Source organism: Apaloderma vittatum, unplaced genomic scaffold (assembly GCF_000703405.1).
Source record: "Apaloderma vittatum isolate BGI_N311 unplaced genomic scaffold, ASM70340v1 scaffold12882, whole genome shotgun sequence".
NCBI lineage: Eukaryota > Metazoa > Chordata > Aves > Trogoniformes > Trogonidae > Apaloderma > Apaloderma vittatum.
In genome coordinates this window covers 319-21119 of record NW_009703123.1, presented here as the reverse complement: position 1 = coordinate 21119, position 20801 = coordinate 319, and the positions used below count along the sequence as shown (strand labels likewise).

Here is a 20801-nt window from a genome sequence, read left to right as displayed (position 1 = left end):
TCAGACAGGACACACTGAGCAGCTGCAGGTGGCACAGTGCTCCTGCACATCTGCCTGTCCCAAGCATTTGTGAGGGCCGACTGGTCAGAGTCTTCTTGGGGGTCCTCCTAAAAACCAGACCCATCACTAGCTAGTAAAAACAGAGAATCTGCAGGAAAGAATAAATGTTTTCTGTACCAACAGGGAAAGTCCGGCAGACCAGTGCCTGACTGCCCTGTGACGCTGAGCCTGATTCACCGACTTCTGATTTAGGAACTTTTTCCCTCATTATAACCATCATGAGCTCACTGATTGACTTAGCATTACTTCTGCACCGAAGTCAAGGAGCTTGTGGCTTCCCAGCCAGACTCAAAACAATGCCTCTCAAAGAATTAGAAAAGCAAATGCCAGAACTCTGGGTTTGTCTGAAAACTCCCGAATGGTGAAGGAGAAAGTAAGTGCTCACACACTACGAAAATGCCAAATCGCATCAGAAAGAAACTTGCAGATCTGAGAAATGTCTGTGCTGAGCTCTTAGGGTGCTGGGAGCAGTGAGGACACATTTGCATTACAGCTGCTGAGTCACAGAACAGCACTGAAGAAGTTATTCAGAGGGCAGGGTCCTACAGCTTGACTACACTGCATTAGCTCTCGGGTCAGCAGCCAGAGGTGAACGTGGTATCGAGCCAGGCTGCATCCACTATGCAAGTTACCCAGGAACCTACAGCAAACAAGGGCAGGCAAGGAGCAGTCACTGTCTGAAGTCAAACTTCATTAAAATAAAAGATAGCAGAAGGCAGACATGCATAACTGATGGTGGTAATTCTATATGTCAGGGGCTATTAGGTTCTAATGGCTCTTGAGGAGGTAAATCTAATTCTGTCAGCCAGAGTAGCCAAAGAAGCACCTACACAAAACAGTCACTGTCAGAAGCCCCTTACTGATTGGGATCTATTGTAATTGTGCAGTTACTGGTCTCTGATTAAACAAAAAAAAACCCCCAACCCTGAACACAAAATACCAAACCATCTTGCCATCTGCCACATTATCTCTGTTTTATCTCCCAAAGACAATTCCTGCTTTCTTGAGTTCACCCTGACACAGAGGAAAGTTCATAGTCGCTGGATGAACTGAACTGCCTCTCTACTTTCTTCTGATCTTTGACCTTTTGCAGAATGTTGACTTTTTTCTCGAAGTAGTTTACAAGGGCTGTTTCCGTCAGCATGGAAGCTAAGATCTGCTCGAACGAGATGGACCAGTCCGTGTCGATGGTACTTCCATACCTGGCAGCTGAACCAGTGCCTTCACAGCCAACCAGGACCGTGTCATCGGCAATGTCTTCACACTGCAGGGAGCCTGTGCTGACCATGGAGTAGGAAGACATGGACATATCATCTTTGGTTTCATCATCTGATAGCAGCTGTAAAGGAGAGCCTTGTCCTTCCCCTGACCCATCTCCTAGGGTTTGACTCTCCTGCTGTGTTTTCTCAGGCTGAGCATCTCCGCAGGTTTTGTCCTCATGGTCAGCTTGGGGCTGCTGCTCCACTGCTGAATTCTGACTCTGTTCGGATGTCGGTGATTCCTCTTCACTCACAGGATCTTGCGTATTGTTTGCTTTGGAGTCCTCGGACTTCCTCACGGGCCTGTTGGAGAATTTTTTTCCAACCTCCCCAATCCGCAGAAGGAGACTGGCTACAGTGGCAATTGCGTGGTACAGCTCCTGCTCCACCGGGTCCTCACTGAACATGTTGTAAAGGGTCTTGCATAACTCTATGAATTGTTCCTTTAAAAGACAAAGGCCAAAAAAATCATACTTCAGGCTGAAAAATGTCGACAGCAGCAGATCACAGAATCACAGAGTGTCTCAATTCGGAAGGGACCCATAAGGATCATCGAGTCCAACTCCCTGCTCCTTGCAGGATTACCTAACAAAAACCCCATGACTAAGAGCATCATCCAGATGCTCCTTGAGATGAAGGAACAGGAATCATCTTGACTGACTCCTTGTTCATCTACCTCCCCACCAAGGGACAATATATTGTACTAATTCACAACAGTCCAACACAGGCAAAATCCTCTCTGTGCCACAGCAGCTCAGTTGAGACCCAGCTAGCAATTTAATAATGGTTGGGTTTTGTGTTGACAGATGAAGAGGGTACTAATACAAATCTGAGAAAACATGAAGTTTTACTTCTGTCCTGCTACTCTTTTGTTGTAAGCTTCTAAGGATTTCCAAACTGGTGTAAGGAGCACCCAAAAAGGAAATTAGCGACAGAAAAGATCACATCAGTCACGAGACTCTCTTTCCTATAACCACATTCTTCACTTTCCACCAAGCAGCTGTAGCTCGAGGTAATGCCAAACAAGTTCCTATGAGTGATGGTGTATCTGAAACATACTGCTCTGGAGGGAAAACACAGATTGTGGTTCTTATAGGAAAAATTAACCTGGGACGCAGAGAGAATCAAGTAGATTTGACTTGTGGAAATAAAGCAGTTTGTCCACGTCCACTGAGGAATTCAACACAAACGTGTGGAATGAGAGAAGCTCACCAGACCGGAGCAGCAGTGCAATCTACAGGCAAGAGCTGAGTATGCTGGCAAAAGAGCTGCACAGACTGCTGAATTCTCCACCGAGCTGTCACGCATCTAACTGGAAACCTTCGCATTCACTTCTTACCTGGCTCATTTTGGGGAGATCTTTGATGGTTTCTTTCTTGGACTCTTTTTCCTTGGCCCACATTCTTAGGTAGTATCTATAGTCTTGTGGACTGGTACCTTTCTCCTCTGCAAGACAAGAACAAGTCCCTCCTGTCAGGTGGTTAATAGTTTCACACTTAAAAAGTGAATGCTGTGCCAGCAAAAATAATCACGCTGGAAGGAGGTTTTACTGACAGCTCAAGAAAGCATCTACCAAGCAGGCTGCATTGTTTTCTGCTGGTTTATCTGATCCAGCTCAGTAGGGCAAAAATTTTAACAGCGCTGCATCAGCTTGACTTCTCATAAAGGAAATTTATGAGTTGACAACTTCCCAAATATGATTTACAAATGTTATGATCTTGGTATGCAAAAGAGAGCAGTAAGGCCTAAGAGAGATTTATTTCCTAGCTCACATCCCACTTCTACCTCTGTCCACAAAGGACACTTTGAAAGGTTTCAGATACAGCAACAGACAATGAACAGTTCATAATACAAGAGAGACACGACTAGAATGAGGGCAATTTATGGGGAAATTACCTTTTTCTGGACCGTTCTCATTTCTCCTTCCTTTATCTTCCTGGGTTTCTAAAATATGATGGAATTACAAAAGAATGATTAATAGCTGATTTTCAGCAATACAACACATGAAGGCCATAAACCAACTCACAGACAAATTTAAACCATACAAGAATATATTTAACAGAAGCTAGATCTCACACTCCCATATCATGTTCGGAGGAGGGAACAGAACAGGACGGAAGCAAGAGACTGATGGGATGAACTGCATAAAAGGCCACACTGAAAAAGTGGGTTGAGGAGCTGAGGTGGAGGGCAGAACTCTTAGAAGCAAGCATGAAACATAGATAGGAGAGACAGCTAAGCAATGTGATGGCTTAAAGACAAGGAAGTTCCGTTATCCACAGCGAGATAATAAATGGAAAAAACCCCAACCACTAGTGAGCACATATGTGACTAATATCTACCCTCACCATTATTCACTGGCTGAACTGACACTTGGAGAGTCCAACTTCACACACATCACTTCTGGTTGCCTATGTTATCACTAGACTATACAGGAAGTCCTTGCTAAACTCACACTAGTCACCCAGCACCAAACAATACAACTACTCCTCAAGTTTGGGGTTTTTTGAACATTATGGCATTTTGGTAAACACTCAGCACAACTGACATACTTTGACCTCCTATTTGACAATCCCTAAAATTGTATGTTACAAAACTCAGTGAATTAGTCACTAGCAGTTTTGCAATTAAATGGCATGCATCCTTACTCCTTTAAATGAGAAGACTGTGAAGAAGGCACAGGTATCATCTACCCAGACCACAAGCCTAGTATCCCCCACACTCTGCTCTGAGCGTATTTTCCACCCACCAGTTTCTAGGGTCAGATAAAATTCCACTGAAAGACACTGGAAAAAGCCTATTTTGACCAAGATTGAAACCCAATAGGTAGAATACACTGAAAGATATCTAATTACTTATCACGCTTTATTCGTAGTGGGAGTGTCATGAGAGAGGAGCAGCAGCAACAACTTCAGAGCATTTAGAACAGCACAGTGGTGCTGGCAGATGCTGTCAGCGTTACAGCCATGCTCAACGCATGCACATAATCCAGGGACTGACCTTGAGACTCACAGTGCACGCAGAAATCCAGCTCTGAGACAAAAGGAGATACTTGAGCAGCAGAAAAAGGGGCTGAGGGGACAATATCCCAGATAAAACAGAAGAAAAGGCCAGACATAGACACAGAGAAGGAAACAAAAACAAGAAGAGAGACAATGAGACTTGCATGAAAAATCTCGATCATGGTGGGAGACAGGAGCTGGTAAAAGCACACTGCTCCTCCTCAGCAGGCTGTGCCTGTGCCTCGGAGCACGCTGTCCCCCACATGAAACAGGCACTGAGGAGTTTCAGCTCCAATCTTCCTTCCCATCATGCACCAAAGAGGGCAAACTCAAACACACCAGCAATCTTAACATACTGCCACCATGAGACCACACCTTGCACAAAATCACTCATAGCACATGGATTTATGCTGCAACTCCTGCCTAAACTGAGGAATAAAGGCAGCAGTATTGCATTACCTTCTGTTGTAACATCCTCTGTGAAGTAACTTGTGGCTTCCAAAGCAGACTCTGTCTCCTCTGGATTCAGAGCTGTATTTACAGAGGAAGAAACGTTAAGATCTCTAAGCTAATTGAACATCAGTATCACTCACTTCATTAGCAAAATTCGTGAGGCATCCCTCTTCAACTGCCTGTCAGACTAGACCATGCTCAACAGTAGCAGCAGACAGAAGCAATTGCTTACCAGGAGGCAGATGCAGCTTGTAGAGTACTTTGAGTTTTTCAGTGAGGTCACCATGGTACATCCCACCTGCGAAGTGAAAAAAAGGTCCAAAAAAAATAGCGCTCAGGATAAAGAATCACCCTCTGCTCACAGGCTCAAACCAGACTGAGCTCACAAGCAATGGGGAGACACTAACTGCACAAAGCCCTGTGCAGAAGCGCTGAGGAAATCCACAGCAAAGCTGCATCTTGTTGATTTGCCACCTGCCATCTCCCTAAGTGGGAGGCTGCTTAGCAGCAAAAACGCATCTTTTCTACTGCCTGAGGCTTCCTGCCAGGCTGTCACCCTCCCCTCATGACCGTGCAAACACCACCACCTCCTTTTAGTTCTCTGCCTGGAAAAGGCCAGAAACTTTTCTTGCAATATATCATCATCCCCAAAACCACCACTTACTCATCCCTGTCACAAACTCCTTGAAGTTAATGAGAGAATCCCTGTTCTCATCCAGAAGCCGGAACAACCGCCCTGCTAGCACAGGCGTGTGTGCGCCGCAGGACCAGGGGGTCAAACTGATGAACAGCTCTTTGAACTGCTCCATGTCTATGCGGTACTGCTCCAGGTAGGGTAAACTCTGATCTCGGCGGGCAGCTGCAGCACGATTACTTCCCCAGTAACAGCTCATTAGATACTTTGCCTTTGGAAGGAAAGGATTAACAGGTCAGATTATGCTACACTACAACCATCCACAGGAGCAGAGACTTTGTTATAGCTCAAGAATAGCATCAAGTAAGCAAAGAGGAGACGTTTCAGGATACGTTTTATCTCCCCCGTTATTCGTAGCGTTACTTCACTACAAAATAATATGGAATGAAGGGACAGGGATTTCATGAGAAACACAAAGAACAATTTTTAGTGAAAACTATCAAAAACATTATTTCAGGTTTGAACGAAATGACTCTGGCTTTACTGCAAAGTGAACTTGCTGGTTTTAAAACTAGACCTCTCTTTCTGAGTCTGTAGCACAGTGCAACTGAGTTTGCAGTGACTTTGGTAAACGTAGTTGGGTTATATCACTCTTTTAAAAATACATACATTGAAAAATAGAGGCAGAACACTTAAGTAACTTCTAAGCACTTAAGTAAGTAAATTCTAAATAACTTTGTCACAATTACACAGCATGTCAGGCATGTCAGTGGGAAACTCATAAAAATAAGAAAAAAAATCAGAAGATAAAAATTGAGGTAGTCAATCCTAGCTCCCTGTTCCAAGAGCTGTGTGACATTTCTTTGCACTGACTCCACAATTTCTTTCTAAATAAGTATAATTCAAATACCGTTATTGTGTTTTGGCCATCTTTGGCAGGGGGAAATAAAAATAATCACCTGGATAGTAATAAGGCCAGCCTTACTGGTGCCATGTATAACAGAATGCCACATCTGTTTCTGATAGCTTGGATTAAGAATTAAAGTAAAATCACTGCTTCTCTTTCAACTTATTTTGGTATTTGTTCTCTCTGTGTCAGAACACATTCCTTCTCACTCTGGCTTCTTACCTTGAACACCACATACAACTCTTCTAGTTCTTCAATAGAGAAACCAATGTCACTAGACACAGCTCGGACCTATAGTAGGAAGAAAACAGAGCGAACAATTTATTTCAAAGCTAGAAAAGTTTAATATTAATCTGTGTAACACAGAAGAGAACAAGTGCAAGAAGACATGATGCAGGACACGAGAGAAAACATAACCATTTAGCACCTCCCATTGCCAAGGATTACAGGTCAGGAAGAGAGTTTCTGATCAAACAGAAGTGCTGGTATTTTGAGCAGCTATAAAAAAAAATACTGTGCTTGTTTCCTGTTTGTGGAGAGTAGATCATGCAGGCTGTGCTGCCCCTCCCTCGTGCTTTTATCTTCAGATGTTTGACTCAGATGCACTGAAAAACAACAGTGCAAGAAACTCCACCTAGGGCACGTGTGGTAATTGCCAGATAGATGGATACTCCCCTTTGGCCATGAATCCTCCCGTAAAATTCTCTAATGTGCTTGCATATTCTCTAAATGACAGGAAAATAATTATCTGCTAGCCAGCTTTTCTCAAAGATTCCAGGCAAGCAGTAAACCAGGCAGCACTAAGCAGTGGAGACTATTAGGAGACTTACATATGGTTTTTGTCTCTCTTCATGCCAAATATCTCATTCAAGCCCTGGCACTTTAATCCACTTTATTAAATTAACTAGAACCATGTCAAGAAGAAAACTGAAAATCCATTATTCTGGCCAGTAAATAATTTTTTTCCCATGACCCACAAGTCTAAGTCACTTAAAACAGGGTGTGCTACAGTGCAAATTTCCTAGATGCTCACAGCAAAACACATTCCATTAATATGCCAATTGGTAGCTTATTCCATCTGGGAGTCACATACCACACTCTTCTTGGCTGTATCCTCCAGAGACTGGATCACTTTCAGCCTTTGTTTAAAACGCATTTGTTCAATGTCATCTGCCTTCAGACTGCTAAATTTCTACAGGAAAGGAAGCAGACCAGGGTCAGCAACATCTAAAGAAATAATCCCCATTCAATTACATGGTCTTTAACAAGTGTACTGTCCCCCCAGAGATGATCTAAAACTCCTGGCAGCCTTTTACCAGCAGCAAGAAGACGAGAAAAAAAACTTGGGCACTATTCCCTATTCAGCCTGTCCTGCAAAAGAAGTCATTCGGCATTCACGAGAAATCCAACATCAGAGATTTCTAAGCTGAAAAAGCATCTGTGAGGACTGACAGAAATAGGGATCCTATATTGTGGCAGAGATAAGGGAACAGACAGGTTGTCATTCCTTCCAGCCATATGAGATTCAGCTTGAAAAAATCCAAAGTTAAGATGCTTTTCTACTGACTAGGTCAGACAAGTAAGATAAATTTGGTGACACTCTTTTATAAAAGAAACTAAGAACAGAGATGGCAGATTTGAAGAAACAAACAAAATGCTCGGAAAAATACCTGTCTGGCTGTAAGCAGCTGGAAGGGGACAGAATGAAAAATGGGAGATAAAAAGGGAAATGAACCCCCATTTACCACAGTAGCTGAAAAGAACTGTCAGACTCCAGTTCTCCTGCCTGTGTTCTTTTCATCATTCAAGTACAAATTTCTTACGAGTTCTCAGTACAACGAGGCACACCTCCACTAGCACCGAGGGATTTCAACAGCATTGGCACCATTCTCTGGTCACCTCCCTATTAATTATAACGTGGATCACGGAAGAGGATTCCTGTGCACCTGAACTGGGGTGTTTCTACATTTCTGCAGCACACCTCACAATTTTTATCCCGAATTTTCCCTCCCAACTCCCCAGCACTGACAATCCTCAAACACAACTAAGGGATTTTTGGCAAAGCAGAAAGAAAACCCTGGTCTGTAATTTTTACTTATTTGCAGTCTTCATTTTAGTCTTCGCTGGTGTTGATGAGGCTCTTCAAAATGTAGAACAGCCAGCAGTGTCAGGCTCTGCTCACACCAATCTAGCTGATTCACGGCTCGAGCCTTCAACTCCTTGAGCACCTCAAGCTCTGAACACTGTTCAGATTCTGGCTGCACAAAGTCTAAACAGTGGATGTCAGCAGAGAAAAATCTCTTCCACAGCTAAGCCAGAACTTCACCTCATAGGATGTTCTGATGAGTTCAAAGATGTCAATTTCAAGTGGTGGGTCATCTCCACTCGTCAGTAAGGCGTGCAGGTGGGGAATAGGGGGAGAGACGCTCTGTTTGTTAACTACGTTGTCCAAATATCTGAGGGGAAAAAAACAGAACAGATGCAAAACTCCAGGATTAGTGTCCAGGAAAAGAAGTAATATCCTAAATGCATTGTTCCTAACTCCTTTGTATCGTAATTCCAAACCTGTCAGAAAATGAAATTTTTCTCAGCTAACCTGCAATGCCACCCTCAATGGATCTGAAAGTAAAGTTGATTTTCGCCCTATTTTTGGGCCATCTACGCCTTTTAAAGCGAGTTCCTAGTCATATGCTGAAGATCTTGCTCACATACAAAAACCTTGCAGAGCTGGCAGATATCTGCCTGATAAAGTTTTAAGTTTCTAGAAGGCAATTCCTGCCTGGATCTGTTCTTGAGAATAGATCAGAATTCCTCTGTGAATTTTGGATAAACAACCCTTCAGAATTCAAACTCAAACGGAGATGCAGGAATGCGTTATGCTGCACAGCAAACAATTCCATAACTACCAGACTCCTCCACACTTGACCCAGAAATTAATTTCAGCTGTTGTGGAAAGCAAAACTAAACCTCTCTGGAGCTCAAGTTTCATCCTAGAGTGCTACCTGTGAGCTGCCAGGTAACACAGTTAGGTAGAAAGAGACGATCACTAAAAGGGTACTACTATTCAGTTACTATTCAGTTATAAATGAGAACAATGAATGGTACCTGCCCAAAATAGTCATGGCTTCACCTTCATCACAGCACTGTAACAACTTCTCCATGTTGGCATCGAGTATGGCTAATGACACCTGCAAGATAAACTTGATTCCCTCATAGAAAAAACAGTCAACGATGACCACGGCGCTCTCGAAGGGCATGACACTGAGAAAGAGAGTGAGAAACCAGGAAAGGGATATGGTGGAAATCACTCCTAGGTCCTGCATCTTTTCTGACAGCTGCGGAAGATACTCTCGTGTAAGTTCTTCAAAGATGCCTTGGTCTACTAATGCACCTGGGAAAACAAACAAAAACAATGGCAGGACTCATACTGGTGGTATCTATACCCAAGCTAACAAAACAGCATGAGTTCACTTCAATTTCATATAAGCCTCTTAACATCAGGAATAAATTTAACATATTTAGATGTGTTCCCTGTTCTCAGTAAAAAACACGCATTTAGACAGAGATCATTCCTACACACTGCAGAGCATGTGGCAACAGAATCTCTTATTGATCTCTGCATTCCCCCTGACAGGAGGGGTAATACTGTGGTACTTACATCATACAGCACTCTTTTAGAGAGACCAGCTTTAAAAGCCCATGAAGTGGTGCTTTCACCAGCCTTTCCTGGCAGCCTATTCCAAAGATTTAATCCATCATTCAGATGGGTAAAAACATAACCCATTAATTTTCTTCTAGATATGCCTCGTTCCTGCTAATGGTCCCTCCTGCTACAAGTATTTAGTGATTTCATCCTCCTTGTTACTACAAGGTAGCAGTACTACTACCTTGGTAGCCTGTTGTGTTTCTTCCTACGTCTCCATCGCACACCTGCAACTTCAAAAGGAACAGGGTCGTGCTCCACCACCTTCAAAATACATCACATTCAGCTCATTCTGAACAACAAAATGTTCCTGAGAGATGCTGGTGCAACTGCAGCTGAAAATCCCGGCTCCAGCATGAACGTGACCAAGACTCACCCACTACTCTTGTGTTGTAGTAATCTGGCAACATCCGCTCACACAAAGCTACAAGGAGCCAGAAAGCCTCTTCCTCGTTGCAGTACAGCAAGAGCACAGACGTAACGATGTTCATGGCCTACGAGTCGGCAGTCAAATACACAGGCAGAGGAGAAAAACATGAAGATGTTCATGAAAGCTCTGTAGTTATAGACCAGCTAAACTTAAAAAGCATGAATACAACTGCCACTAAGAGTCACATCTATTTCCAGCTTTAACCGGTATCTGAGTCAACAGATAACCCTGAGCCAATTTACCTTCCTGTTTCAATTCCTCTCTTTCTGGTGCAGCAAACAACAAAACTACTTTTTATCAAGCACTTTCATTTATCAGTGTGACTAAGTATACTTTTCAAAGCTTTCATAAAAAGCTTTGGAACAATTTGGTCGTAACAGAACAACATAATGAGAACCTCTAATACCAGAGCAATACACAAAATGAATCTGAATTTCCAAAGATGAGCTTTGCAAACCAAAAACTGGCTTCGTTTTCAATACTGCCCATGTGCATCACCACTTACTCAATTAAATTGCTCTTTTTAATGAAACCAGAAGATCGTTTTGCTGAACTACAGAAAGCTCTAGCAGGACAACTAGCGACAGACTCTGCCATTCCACCTAACAGAAATGTGCAAAGTCTATTTACATGCTGTATCCAAAGGGTAGTTAAGAGATCTTGAAACATAACCACCTCTTCCTCACTCTCACACCACCACATCGACAGCATGAGGGAAAAGCTTGAAACTGAATAAAAAACTTGCAGAAGTCCAAGCGAACCACGATGACCACACAGGAGTATCAAGTCTAAGACTTATTTCTCACCTGACAGTACCCAATTGTTGGATTTCTGAACGCATAAGCTGTTAAGACTCTCCGGAGGGCAGCAATTCCCAGCTCATTCTGGAAGGCAGGATGCTCTGGCATAGAACGGTGCAGATCTCTCTCTATCTCCTCTGTAGCAAGATTGTACTTTCCCATGGACTTTTCCACAAGATCTGCATAGTAACCAGGGTGAGTCACCATCTCATTCCAAGCCCCTGTAACGACAAACAAATACTGCTTCACCTCTCGAGCTTTAGAATACAGATTTTATGCTCACAGTTTCCAAGATGACACAGCCAGGAAGCACTACATGAACTCATCAGCTACAAATAGATATTAAGTACAGCAACAACCTCATTGTTAAATCATCATGTTGGAGTCCAGGTCCCAACACTGAAACGCAGACAAAGGAGGCCAAAGAGCCACTATGCTCATAAAGAGTCTTCTCAGGAATGAGATGATTTCTTTCACTTTTGGCAAAAATGCCATGAAGTAACATTCTGGTGCAGCTAACTTGTGATTAGTTTCTTCTGAAATGAGCTAAGATTTATACCTTTTCCTCTGAGATGTGCAGAAAGCTTATTCCTGCTAGCTGTCCCAGTATCCAGCAGAACAGCCTACCTGAGAAAAGGAGCCACAACTCTCCACGAAGATTCTCTGGAATTCCTTTTTGCACCAGCTCCCTAGTCTTGGAAGTACGATACATGCACATCCCTCGCCCGTATTCAAAGAAATGAATGTTCCAGGACTCTTCCTTCATCTTCTCCTTTGCCTTCACAGGAACAAACATGGCCATTTTAGGAGATCAATGCATTTTTACGTTTGTAAAACAGGCAATTTCTTACTATGCTCAGGCCTACACTTCCCAAGAGAAAGTCTCTCTTCCTCCTGCTGAATAAAGGGGTGTATCCTAATCTACACTGTTCTGAATCAGTTCTGACCTTGCTTCAAGTCTTTACGACGCTAACGTAGGCTGTGCCATGGGATTACATATTGCAAATCTCCATAAAAATGCAAGCAGAACCATGACCTGAGACAATTATCTAGCAAGCAGAGATACCAGTTCTCTGATTTCTTGAAGAAAAGTAGCTCTTCACAGACATGTATTACATCCCAGAAGCACAGGAACACTAATTTCTCAGTCCCTAGCTAAGTATCTCAGTACTGATAAAGTCCACTGATGGTCAGGTGACAGCACTGTCACTGTGACTGACACAGGAGTGATATTGCAGGACTGACCTGGAATAAAATTCATTTTCAGTCTTAGACCAGGACAGGAAATCCATAACCTACTGCAAACTACTTAATTGCTTTAAGTTAAAATTATTCTTTACCCCTTTGGGTCCCAAGAGCTCCTCGGAATTTCTTCTGAAGAGTTTGAGCAGTCCCTGCGAGGCTGTTGGCACTTCCCCGGCACTGAAGTTGACAGGTCGGTTGCCGAGAGCAGACGTGGGGCTCACTGCAAGCGGGATGCTGGAAGGCAACTCTGGAACCTCCTGAACAACAGAACATAAAGCATCTGAGCTCCGGCTGCCTCCCTCCTCTGCTACTTGTCTAACAAACGAACAGCATTCCCTGCTAATGAGCACTATTAATGAGCACGACTCTGAAAAGCTGAAAAATGCTGCTTCTAGCTATTTTCTTAGTACCTCACAACCAGGATCAGCCAAATTCCACTTCCATTCCCTGTCACACGGTTTCTTGGATGGCGTTCTCTGCAAGAAGTCGGAGATTCTCTGTACCAGGAAATCTCGGTCTCTCAGGTTGGCAAAGAAGAAGGTCATTTTGCTTTTAGTGCTGATGGACAGGGGGCTCGGCAAGACACTGGAACTATCTGCTTTCTCAACTATTGTCACCTAGAAGAGAAGGACAAAGGCTGTTTGCGTCTGGCAGATCCTCTGTTATCTATAAAGCACCACATGGAAGACAGAAGCACAGAGAAGACAAGAGAAGCCTGTAGTCTTAATACACAGCTAAGAAATGCCCACCTCTCTGAGAGGAATGATGAGATGACAGGCCTCCTCGGCCTTGCTGGCAAAACAGATGTAATTGTTGGAAACAAACATCTGGCCAGGAATATGCATCTTGTTGAAGGGTGTCCACAAGGTACAGTCTGTATGTCCATCCAGGCATTCATCCTTAGGCAACCGGAAAGTGGCACGGTAGCACTCGTTTTTGGCTCGAGCATCCAGGTCTCTGGGGGAAAGCAAAGAGTAGGCCCCAGAGGTTTTTTCCCTCACTTGAAAAGCCCACTCAAACACTAAAGTGTTCATTCCAGTCACAACCTTCACACTGTGCTGGGTATTCTTAGCATTAATTTCTCTAATGCCACCCCTTATTTGACTCCTGTCAGCCTCCAGACATGCTTCACTGGCAAGGCATGGCCTGCAATCCAAGACAAAACACGCAAGCGCGTCCGTGAAACTTAAATGTTACGTCAGATTCTGAAACTGCAGAGAACAGTCTGCAGCGGGAGGATTTGCTACAATACAAATGTGTATTACGTTGTATAAATCTTCAACTTCAGACAAAAGGGCTGATGTAATTTTCTTCTTTCACATTTTTTAAACGGGATTTTCAACAGTTTCTAGTCGAAAAGACCTTCTGACTGACTAATTATGCATGAGAGACATGAGGGTGTGTGTGAATTCAGGACCAATTTGGGATGGAAAAAAAAAAACCAGGCAGAGGGCTAATGACTGAAATAAGTGATTCAGCCCCTAGAGTGAGAAAACCCCAGTGGCACCTGGGAGCTACACAGTCATGCAGATCTATTATTACATTCCCCTGTCAGCTGTCTTCTCCGTGCTGGAAACACGTACCTTTTTAATGCAGAAATGTTTTTAAGAGGCTTCCTGGGCTTTGGGAGGGACTTGTCCTGTAAGAAGCTCTCATTGTCCAGTAGCTGCCGCATAGCAATGTTCGCCAGCTGCTCCATCAGCTTGAATGTCTCATTGATGTTGAGAAACATAGAAAAATAAAGTTCACTGTCCCTCGTGCTTACTTTAATGCACTCAGGGAACAGCAGTGTAGCATTTTTTTCTAGCTGGGTAACATCCACCCACTGGATCACCAGTGTAACTGGGAAAAAGAAAAACAAAACCTACTATTATAACTCAAGGGAAAAGAACAAATAATCAGAAATGAAGTTCAAGGAGCCAGTAAACTCAGCGTAGCAGCATTTTTCCTCCTACACATAGACAATCCTTTTCTTTGTAATTTTACTGGGTTCTCCAAAAATGCTTGGAAATAATCCTTGGGATTAACTAGACTAGAAATAACGTGGTTCCAAAAGGACTATTTCCCATTCTGAAAATGCTTTCAGCTAAAATTTACTCAAGTTTTCATTCTTTCTTTCCAGCAAATTAGCTCTCGACTCAGGAGTTCAGCTTTGTAAATACTGCGTCCTGGCGGTGGTTCCAAATAAAACTCACCAAGGTAAAAACACTGCTTGGCTCTCTAATCCAGCTGAAGTAAAACTTCAGGTGTGCTTGTACTACTTGAGAAATGTTTTGAAAAATGACTCAGGCCTTCAGTCTAAATATCACTGAAGTGCCTACAAGAACAACGACTGATCTATGCGTTGAGCTAGAGCTCAAAGAATTACTAAAAGGAAAAAAACTGTCAGCTTAAAAAAATGTTCAGACAAAAGCTAAATCGCATCAAAAAGACCTTGGGAAACAGCAGAAAAGCAACTAGCAGCCTTAAAACTCACCCTCTTTGCCCAGCAGGAAGGAGTAGAAACAGAGGTGATTTACAGTGAGGTACAGCCAGCCCTGCCTGGGTACACGCCCCTTCCAATAGCTGCAGGAATAGTAATTAACCAACTTCTCCACCTCGGGCATCCCAAACTGCTTCCGCATCTTCAGTTCAGCCTCTTTGAATTTACCTGGATCCTCTTCGCCCTGGGGCTGCTCATTCTTGTTCTCTTCAGCAATAATTCCCTGAAAGGACACGGGAGGAGAGAGAGAAGAAACATGCCTGTTGACTGACACAACATACAGCAAAAGGTCACAGCGGCAATCCGGAAGAGAGAAAGAACAAACATGACACAGCAGTTATCATTTCTCCTGTCACATCAGAGCCATAGTAAAAACATGTGGAAAGAGCAGTTAGATAGTCTGGGAGTCTCTGATCTGGGACCTACTCCTGAATGCATGCATCAAGCACTCATGGTTAACATCTGACTGAGTTTCTCACAGCTGGCCTTGTGACACTTCCATCACTCTGCAGGAGAACTGAAGTCTATTTTCACTTGCAAACATGCTTCCTGAACACAAGAAAATTATCTGCCAGGAAGGGCAGAACTCAGCAGTCTATCAGATCTTGACTGGCCAGAAGGAAAAACCACCTCTCTTGCACACAGACACACACACACACACACACACAGAAAATACAAACAATCTGACAGCAGTACCTAAAAAGCATTAAAATGCTGCTGTTCAATAAAAAAAGCTGCATTTATAAGCTTCTCCTCTAGAGAGTTTGTGGGCTGGGAGTGTGTTAACTGCACAACTAGCAGAGACACCCGTCTGACTCAGGGGCCAGTGGAAGGTGGGGTGCAGCTCCTTTACACCATCGGGGCACGGTGAGTACACTGTCTGCAAACTAGAATTCTCTCTCCTGTAGCCATCGCCAGATGAACCCTTGTTAAATATTAGCTCTGCATCAAAGGTATAATCAGCAAAGATTTTCAAGAGGTATTATATTTTAATTAGCAGGCTCTTCCCCAAGTACACCAGCTCAGAACCTTCTCTGCTGTTACACCTGCAACACGATGCTGATAACCTGCACAGGTTTACGACAATTCCAAATGTACGTACGTCTGAAGAGGGAGCAGACAGAAGTTCTGCAATGGAGCTCTTGCTCCCTCTGTCCCAAAGCTAAACCACCTCCCCATTCTCTCTCAGGACCTGAAGTCCTTTAGGAAAACAGGTGGCTTACGTGTATCTTGCCCTTGACAAATGTGGTGATATCCTCTTCATTATCAAAGATGGAGAGAGTCTGCAGTAAGTTATTCTCCAGCCATTCCCAATGCTTGGTGATCTCTTTACGAGACGATCCTAATTGCAGGGGTGAAAGATGATGGGAAGAGCAAAGTTAAAAAAGAAATTAGAACAAGGTCTTTCTTCTTCAAGCTCACGGCAGGAACTAACAATTAACTAACAATGACCAGGACAACTCAAACACACAGCTGTGCACGTCAAGGATATTTTATGTTTCCCAACATTATGTTTCTGATGAAATGTCCCCACTGCAAGCAAGGGTCATGAGCACACTACCAGCAGATCATCCCATTTGCCCACGCACACCAAACCCGGCTTTCTTCCCCGACAAAAAGCATTCCTGTGTTCCAGACAAGAAGCATACTTTTAATTTCTGGTATTCCAGATCAAAAATAATGAACTTTCAGAATAACCTTGAAATTTCAGAACTCAAAATTTACAAAGAAGTTCCATTTTCCATTGGCAATGGTGAGCAACCAGAATATTCACGTCAGAAAGTTCTTCCTCACTACTGACAGCTATCGTTACACTTTCTTGTGGACAGAAGAAAAACCACAGAAGAAATATGAAAACTAATAATTTTTTTTTTAACAAGACAAGAAACATTGCTAGGTGCAGACAAAAAGAAACCTATTTACATGCAAGACCAACACGTTCATAAGTTCCTCTTTGCCAAATTCCAGTGAATTTATCTTCAGAAGTTTCACACCAAACCAGCGGGATATCTAAAGACGTCACCAGCACGCCTCCACTACCCATTTTCTCTGCAAGTATGTCAGAGCCCTCGGTGTGGTTAATGACAGAAGAGAAGAAAGCAGGAGACTACACAAGCAGCCCCCTAAAGCTACAGCTCTACCTGACTTTCTTTTTTAAAAGGCGGCTTCAGCAACGAAATAGTCTTCACGTACTTGTCGTCGGACACCTAACCACAAAACCCAACACCAGCTTATCTGTGGTTTCATAAGCAAAAATAACTCCCTGGACCTGAAACAAAAAAAAAACTCGCGGCAAGTAAGTTGTCTTGTCTCAAAGGACTGCAGGGCTATGAATTTGTGCGTACAGCCTAACGGATTAGACAACAAATATTGTTTCTTTTGCCTCTGTGTATAAGTCTACTTGACATTCATCCTAGCCATCTGACAGTGTTTTCAACGCGAAAATGATTTTGAGTAATTCTTATTTTAAGGGCACAGAATTATCAATTGTAGGATGCGTTGGTTGTAAAAAAACCCCACTGATGCAGCAACACCGGCAAGGGAATAAAGTCTGTGCTCTGTTTCGTTTCATGAGCTGCACCCCTCGCCAAGTTACAGCAGACAAATTGCCAAAATCAGCCAGGCCTCAATAACTGACATCTTTTTACGAACAACTTTAGAATGACATACATGAAGGAGTAAAATTCTGCAATTCTGACACAGAGAGCTGTAAGAACTAAGTGCTGAACTGCAGATAAAAGATACATATTTCTTCAACTAGAGAGCCATCAATTTTATAACTTTAAGCCAGTAGTCTTATTTTCACAGTAAAACAAGACTGAGGTATGATTAAAAATATACTTTGAAGACAAAAATATTTGCTCCGGTATAAAAATTTATCAAGCTCCACTCTGTTGCTATATCTCATTTTAGCATGCTGCTTTACTTAAACGTAACTGAGATGCAGAGGATATCTGCTAAAACACTTCTGAAATGGTACAAAAAAGTCACACTCGGCTTGTGTCACGATATTATAAAACTTCAGATTTGCACCGTATGTAGCCACTAAATATTCTGCTTTTTTCTGTGCAGTTTTTGGCCTGCCATTTTGTTTTCTGCCTTTCTTCCTCTCACCTTCGCCCTCCTCAAAAGGGAAACTGAGTTTATGTGAAACACAGCAACTTCTGCAGAATTTAAGTAGCTTTGCAACGGATAATATTGTGCTGGTTGCTTGGGGAGAAGACAGGAACAAGGAAAACAAGACATCAGCATTTGTGGGCTTAGCAAATGATTACTTCATGCTCAGATTTTACATTTCAACCACAAAGTGAGAAGTGAAGATTCTTATTATAAATAAAGTTGATCTAACAGATAGGTCTAAAGATATTTTCTTTATAGCAACCAGCAGGATCTAGAGCCTTAATCAAAACTCACCATCAGATATTAGAAAGTTGTACCATGATATTCTAAAACAACAGTTACTGCTATCAAGTAAAAGAGGCCAAAGATTTTTGATGTTTTTAAAAAAAAATCATTGTAATGTATTTTATGGACATAGTATATTTATACATCTACTATAGGTCAGAAATAGCAGAAATAAATAAATTGGATCAGGACATTGAAGAGTTTCCCCAAAGAGTGTCTCACCCCTCGAAGAACCTCACATGCTCCCATCCTGTTCTGTGTCCCTGGTAAGCAGGTTACAGCACAAACCTCATCATCCCACAGCAATCACCACGGTTTTACTCTCTGAACAATCTCACTAGGACCTTGCAAACAGATACACCTCAGGAGAAAGAAAATTCCTAACAACTGCAGAAACAGAAGCTTTTCCTGAGCCTTAGGTTCCTCAACTACAGTTTAAACAACACTTGAGAAATTTTGTCATTTTTGGCATCTTCCACTACCCCACCAGAAGCTCTAAAAAGTTTCCCAAGCAGTCACAAAATACTGCTATGAGGGATAATTGATCATCTGAACCAAGACGACAGCGGAATAACATAAATCCAGCCCCCGATCAGAGTGACATCAACGCTCACCGCACGCCACCGCCCAATACACTTGGGAGTCCTGAGTCTGGTGCAGAATACGGTACGGGGCAACTCGGGCACTGGAGTCCAAAACCACGTCTAATGTTCCCACGAGAAGACCTAGGAGGCAAAGAGAGAGAAACCGACACAACGTGATACCAAAAACAAGAACTGGGTCAAGTAAGAACACAGGATCAACACTACAGAAAAACGCTGACGTTCACGTGGACGCTCTGACAGAAGAGCAACAGCGCTCGGTGAAGATACTGAAGGCAGACGTCCTGGCACGGCAAGCAAATTGCCTTTAAACCACCTACAGCCAATCCCACTGGTCACCGATAAAGTTCAGATGGCAATTAAACGTCTACTAAAGCTCAGTATAACCCTCTGCCTTCCTACAAGAGTTTTCTAATAAAAGTAAAATGTATTTTCCTTTGTGGCATTTCTGTTGCTGATAGTGATTTTTAAGCCTACGAACCTGTGAGACACAGAAGAGTTTCCAATGTTGTATCTTTCTGCACCACCTAAGCAAACAGTAGGTAAGAGAACTCATCCAAAATGGAATCAAATAGCTCTAGAAAAACTGGTACTCAGTGTTATTTCTAGAAGGTTTCAGTGTTATTTCTAGAAGCACTTTAATGAAACAAAGAAAGAAGGCAGAGAATCAAAATTTGGTAACACAGAAGTTAAAATATTTTTTATGATATTAAATTATATGATAATTTATTATAAAAATTATATTTTTTATTATATTAAATATTTTTTTATAAAAAACCAAGCACTACTCGAATAAATGCTGGCAGCCGCCAGGGTCTGTAAAGTAAATCAACAAGTACCTAACATGATACTTTGTTATTCTAGATAATGTACTATGAACAACTTAAATGCAAATTAATTTTGCAACATCCTCATGATTAGAAGTTTTCTAACATTAGAACTTGGAGAAGGAGCACGGTTGCTCCTCTGGATGGTTCTTTGGGAGATGCAGGAAAGATTCAGGGAGATGCAGGGAGATTCCTTGCGCTCCCCACTATGGTTTGGGTAAGTCTGAGCGATCTGCACTCACCCATCTCCTGTTCATTACCTTGAAACACGTTACTTCTTCCCCTTCACTCTCTTGGCTATCCAAAGCAAGTAATAGATGAGGAATATACAACTGATCATACTTCAACAAAAATGCCACCCATACGCCAGCCCAGCTGCCAAACCTTAAAACAAATATGTATGTATCCACCAGAGCAGGATCTCAGTGCTGGCTCCAGGTTTCTTGGGTAGTTTTAGGCAGAATACGGATTAAAAAGTAATTTTGAATACTTCCTGTAACTACACTGAACATATCAAATAGTGACATAAGGACCGGTAGCAAGACACACTGAAGAACCTGAGTACAACAGCAACTCGCACACCTTTCCAGCGTGGCTGAATATCTACCTTCTAAACTCCAAAACGTCAACTTGCAGTTTCACAGCTCCTTAAGGAGAGCATGCGGCTTTTAACATGTAGGAGCTCTGAGGAAGATTCGCTCACTGAGCCAAACTAGCTCAAGAAGTAAACTGGCTCAAATGTTCAAGCATTTAAGAACAGATCCATTTGTATACGTCCAGCACAGCACTAGGTGTCATTTCTTCTCGTAGAAACCTGGGATATTCCAGAATACAATGACATGCCCACATGCAAAATTACAGAAGTCACGTCATAGAAAGCAAGAATAATGCAAAATAATCTTGAACACTGTGAAAAGATGAAATATGCTAAGGATGTCTATCAGGTGCATCATCTCTGTAGTCTGTATATTTGGTTAACGGGGCTGATAACG

General features: G+C 42.6%; 1 protein-coding gene across 1 annotated transcript; it reads right to left on the bottom strand.

Annotated features, from left to right (window-relative positions):
- Nucleotides 1-1069: 1069 nt before the first annotated feature.
- On the bottom strand, nucleotides 1070-19156 carry TBC1D9B (TBC1 domain family, member 9B (with GRAM domain); the record flags this gene model as incomplete). Its single annotated transcript, XM_009864513.1, has 20 exons — nucleotides 1070-1762; nucleotides 2659-2765; nucleotides 3216-3263; nucleotides 4781-4852; nucleotides 5007-5072; nucleotides 5439-5679; nucleotides 6538-6606; nucleotides 7409-7507; nucleotides 8642-8771; nucleotides 9421-9706; nucleotides 10395-10512; nucleotides 11255-11469; nucleotides 11876-12026; nucleotides 12589-12750; nucleotides 12904-13110; nucleotides 13243-13450; nucleotides 14077-14335; nucleotides 14970-15198; nucleotides 16199-16317; nucleotides 18995-19156. Coding segments are annotated over 20 exons (3641 nt in total), but the record flags the coding sequence as incomplete, so codon positions are not given.
- Nucleotides 19157-20801: the final 1645 nt, after the last annotated feature.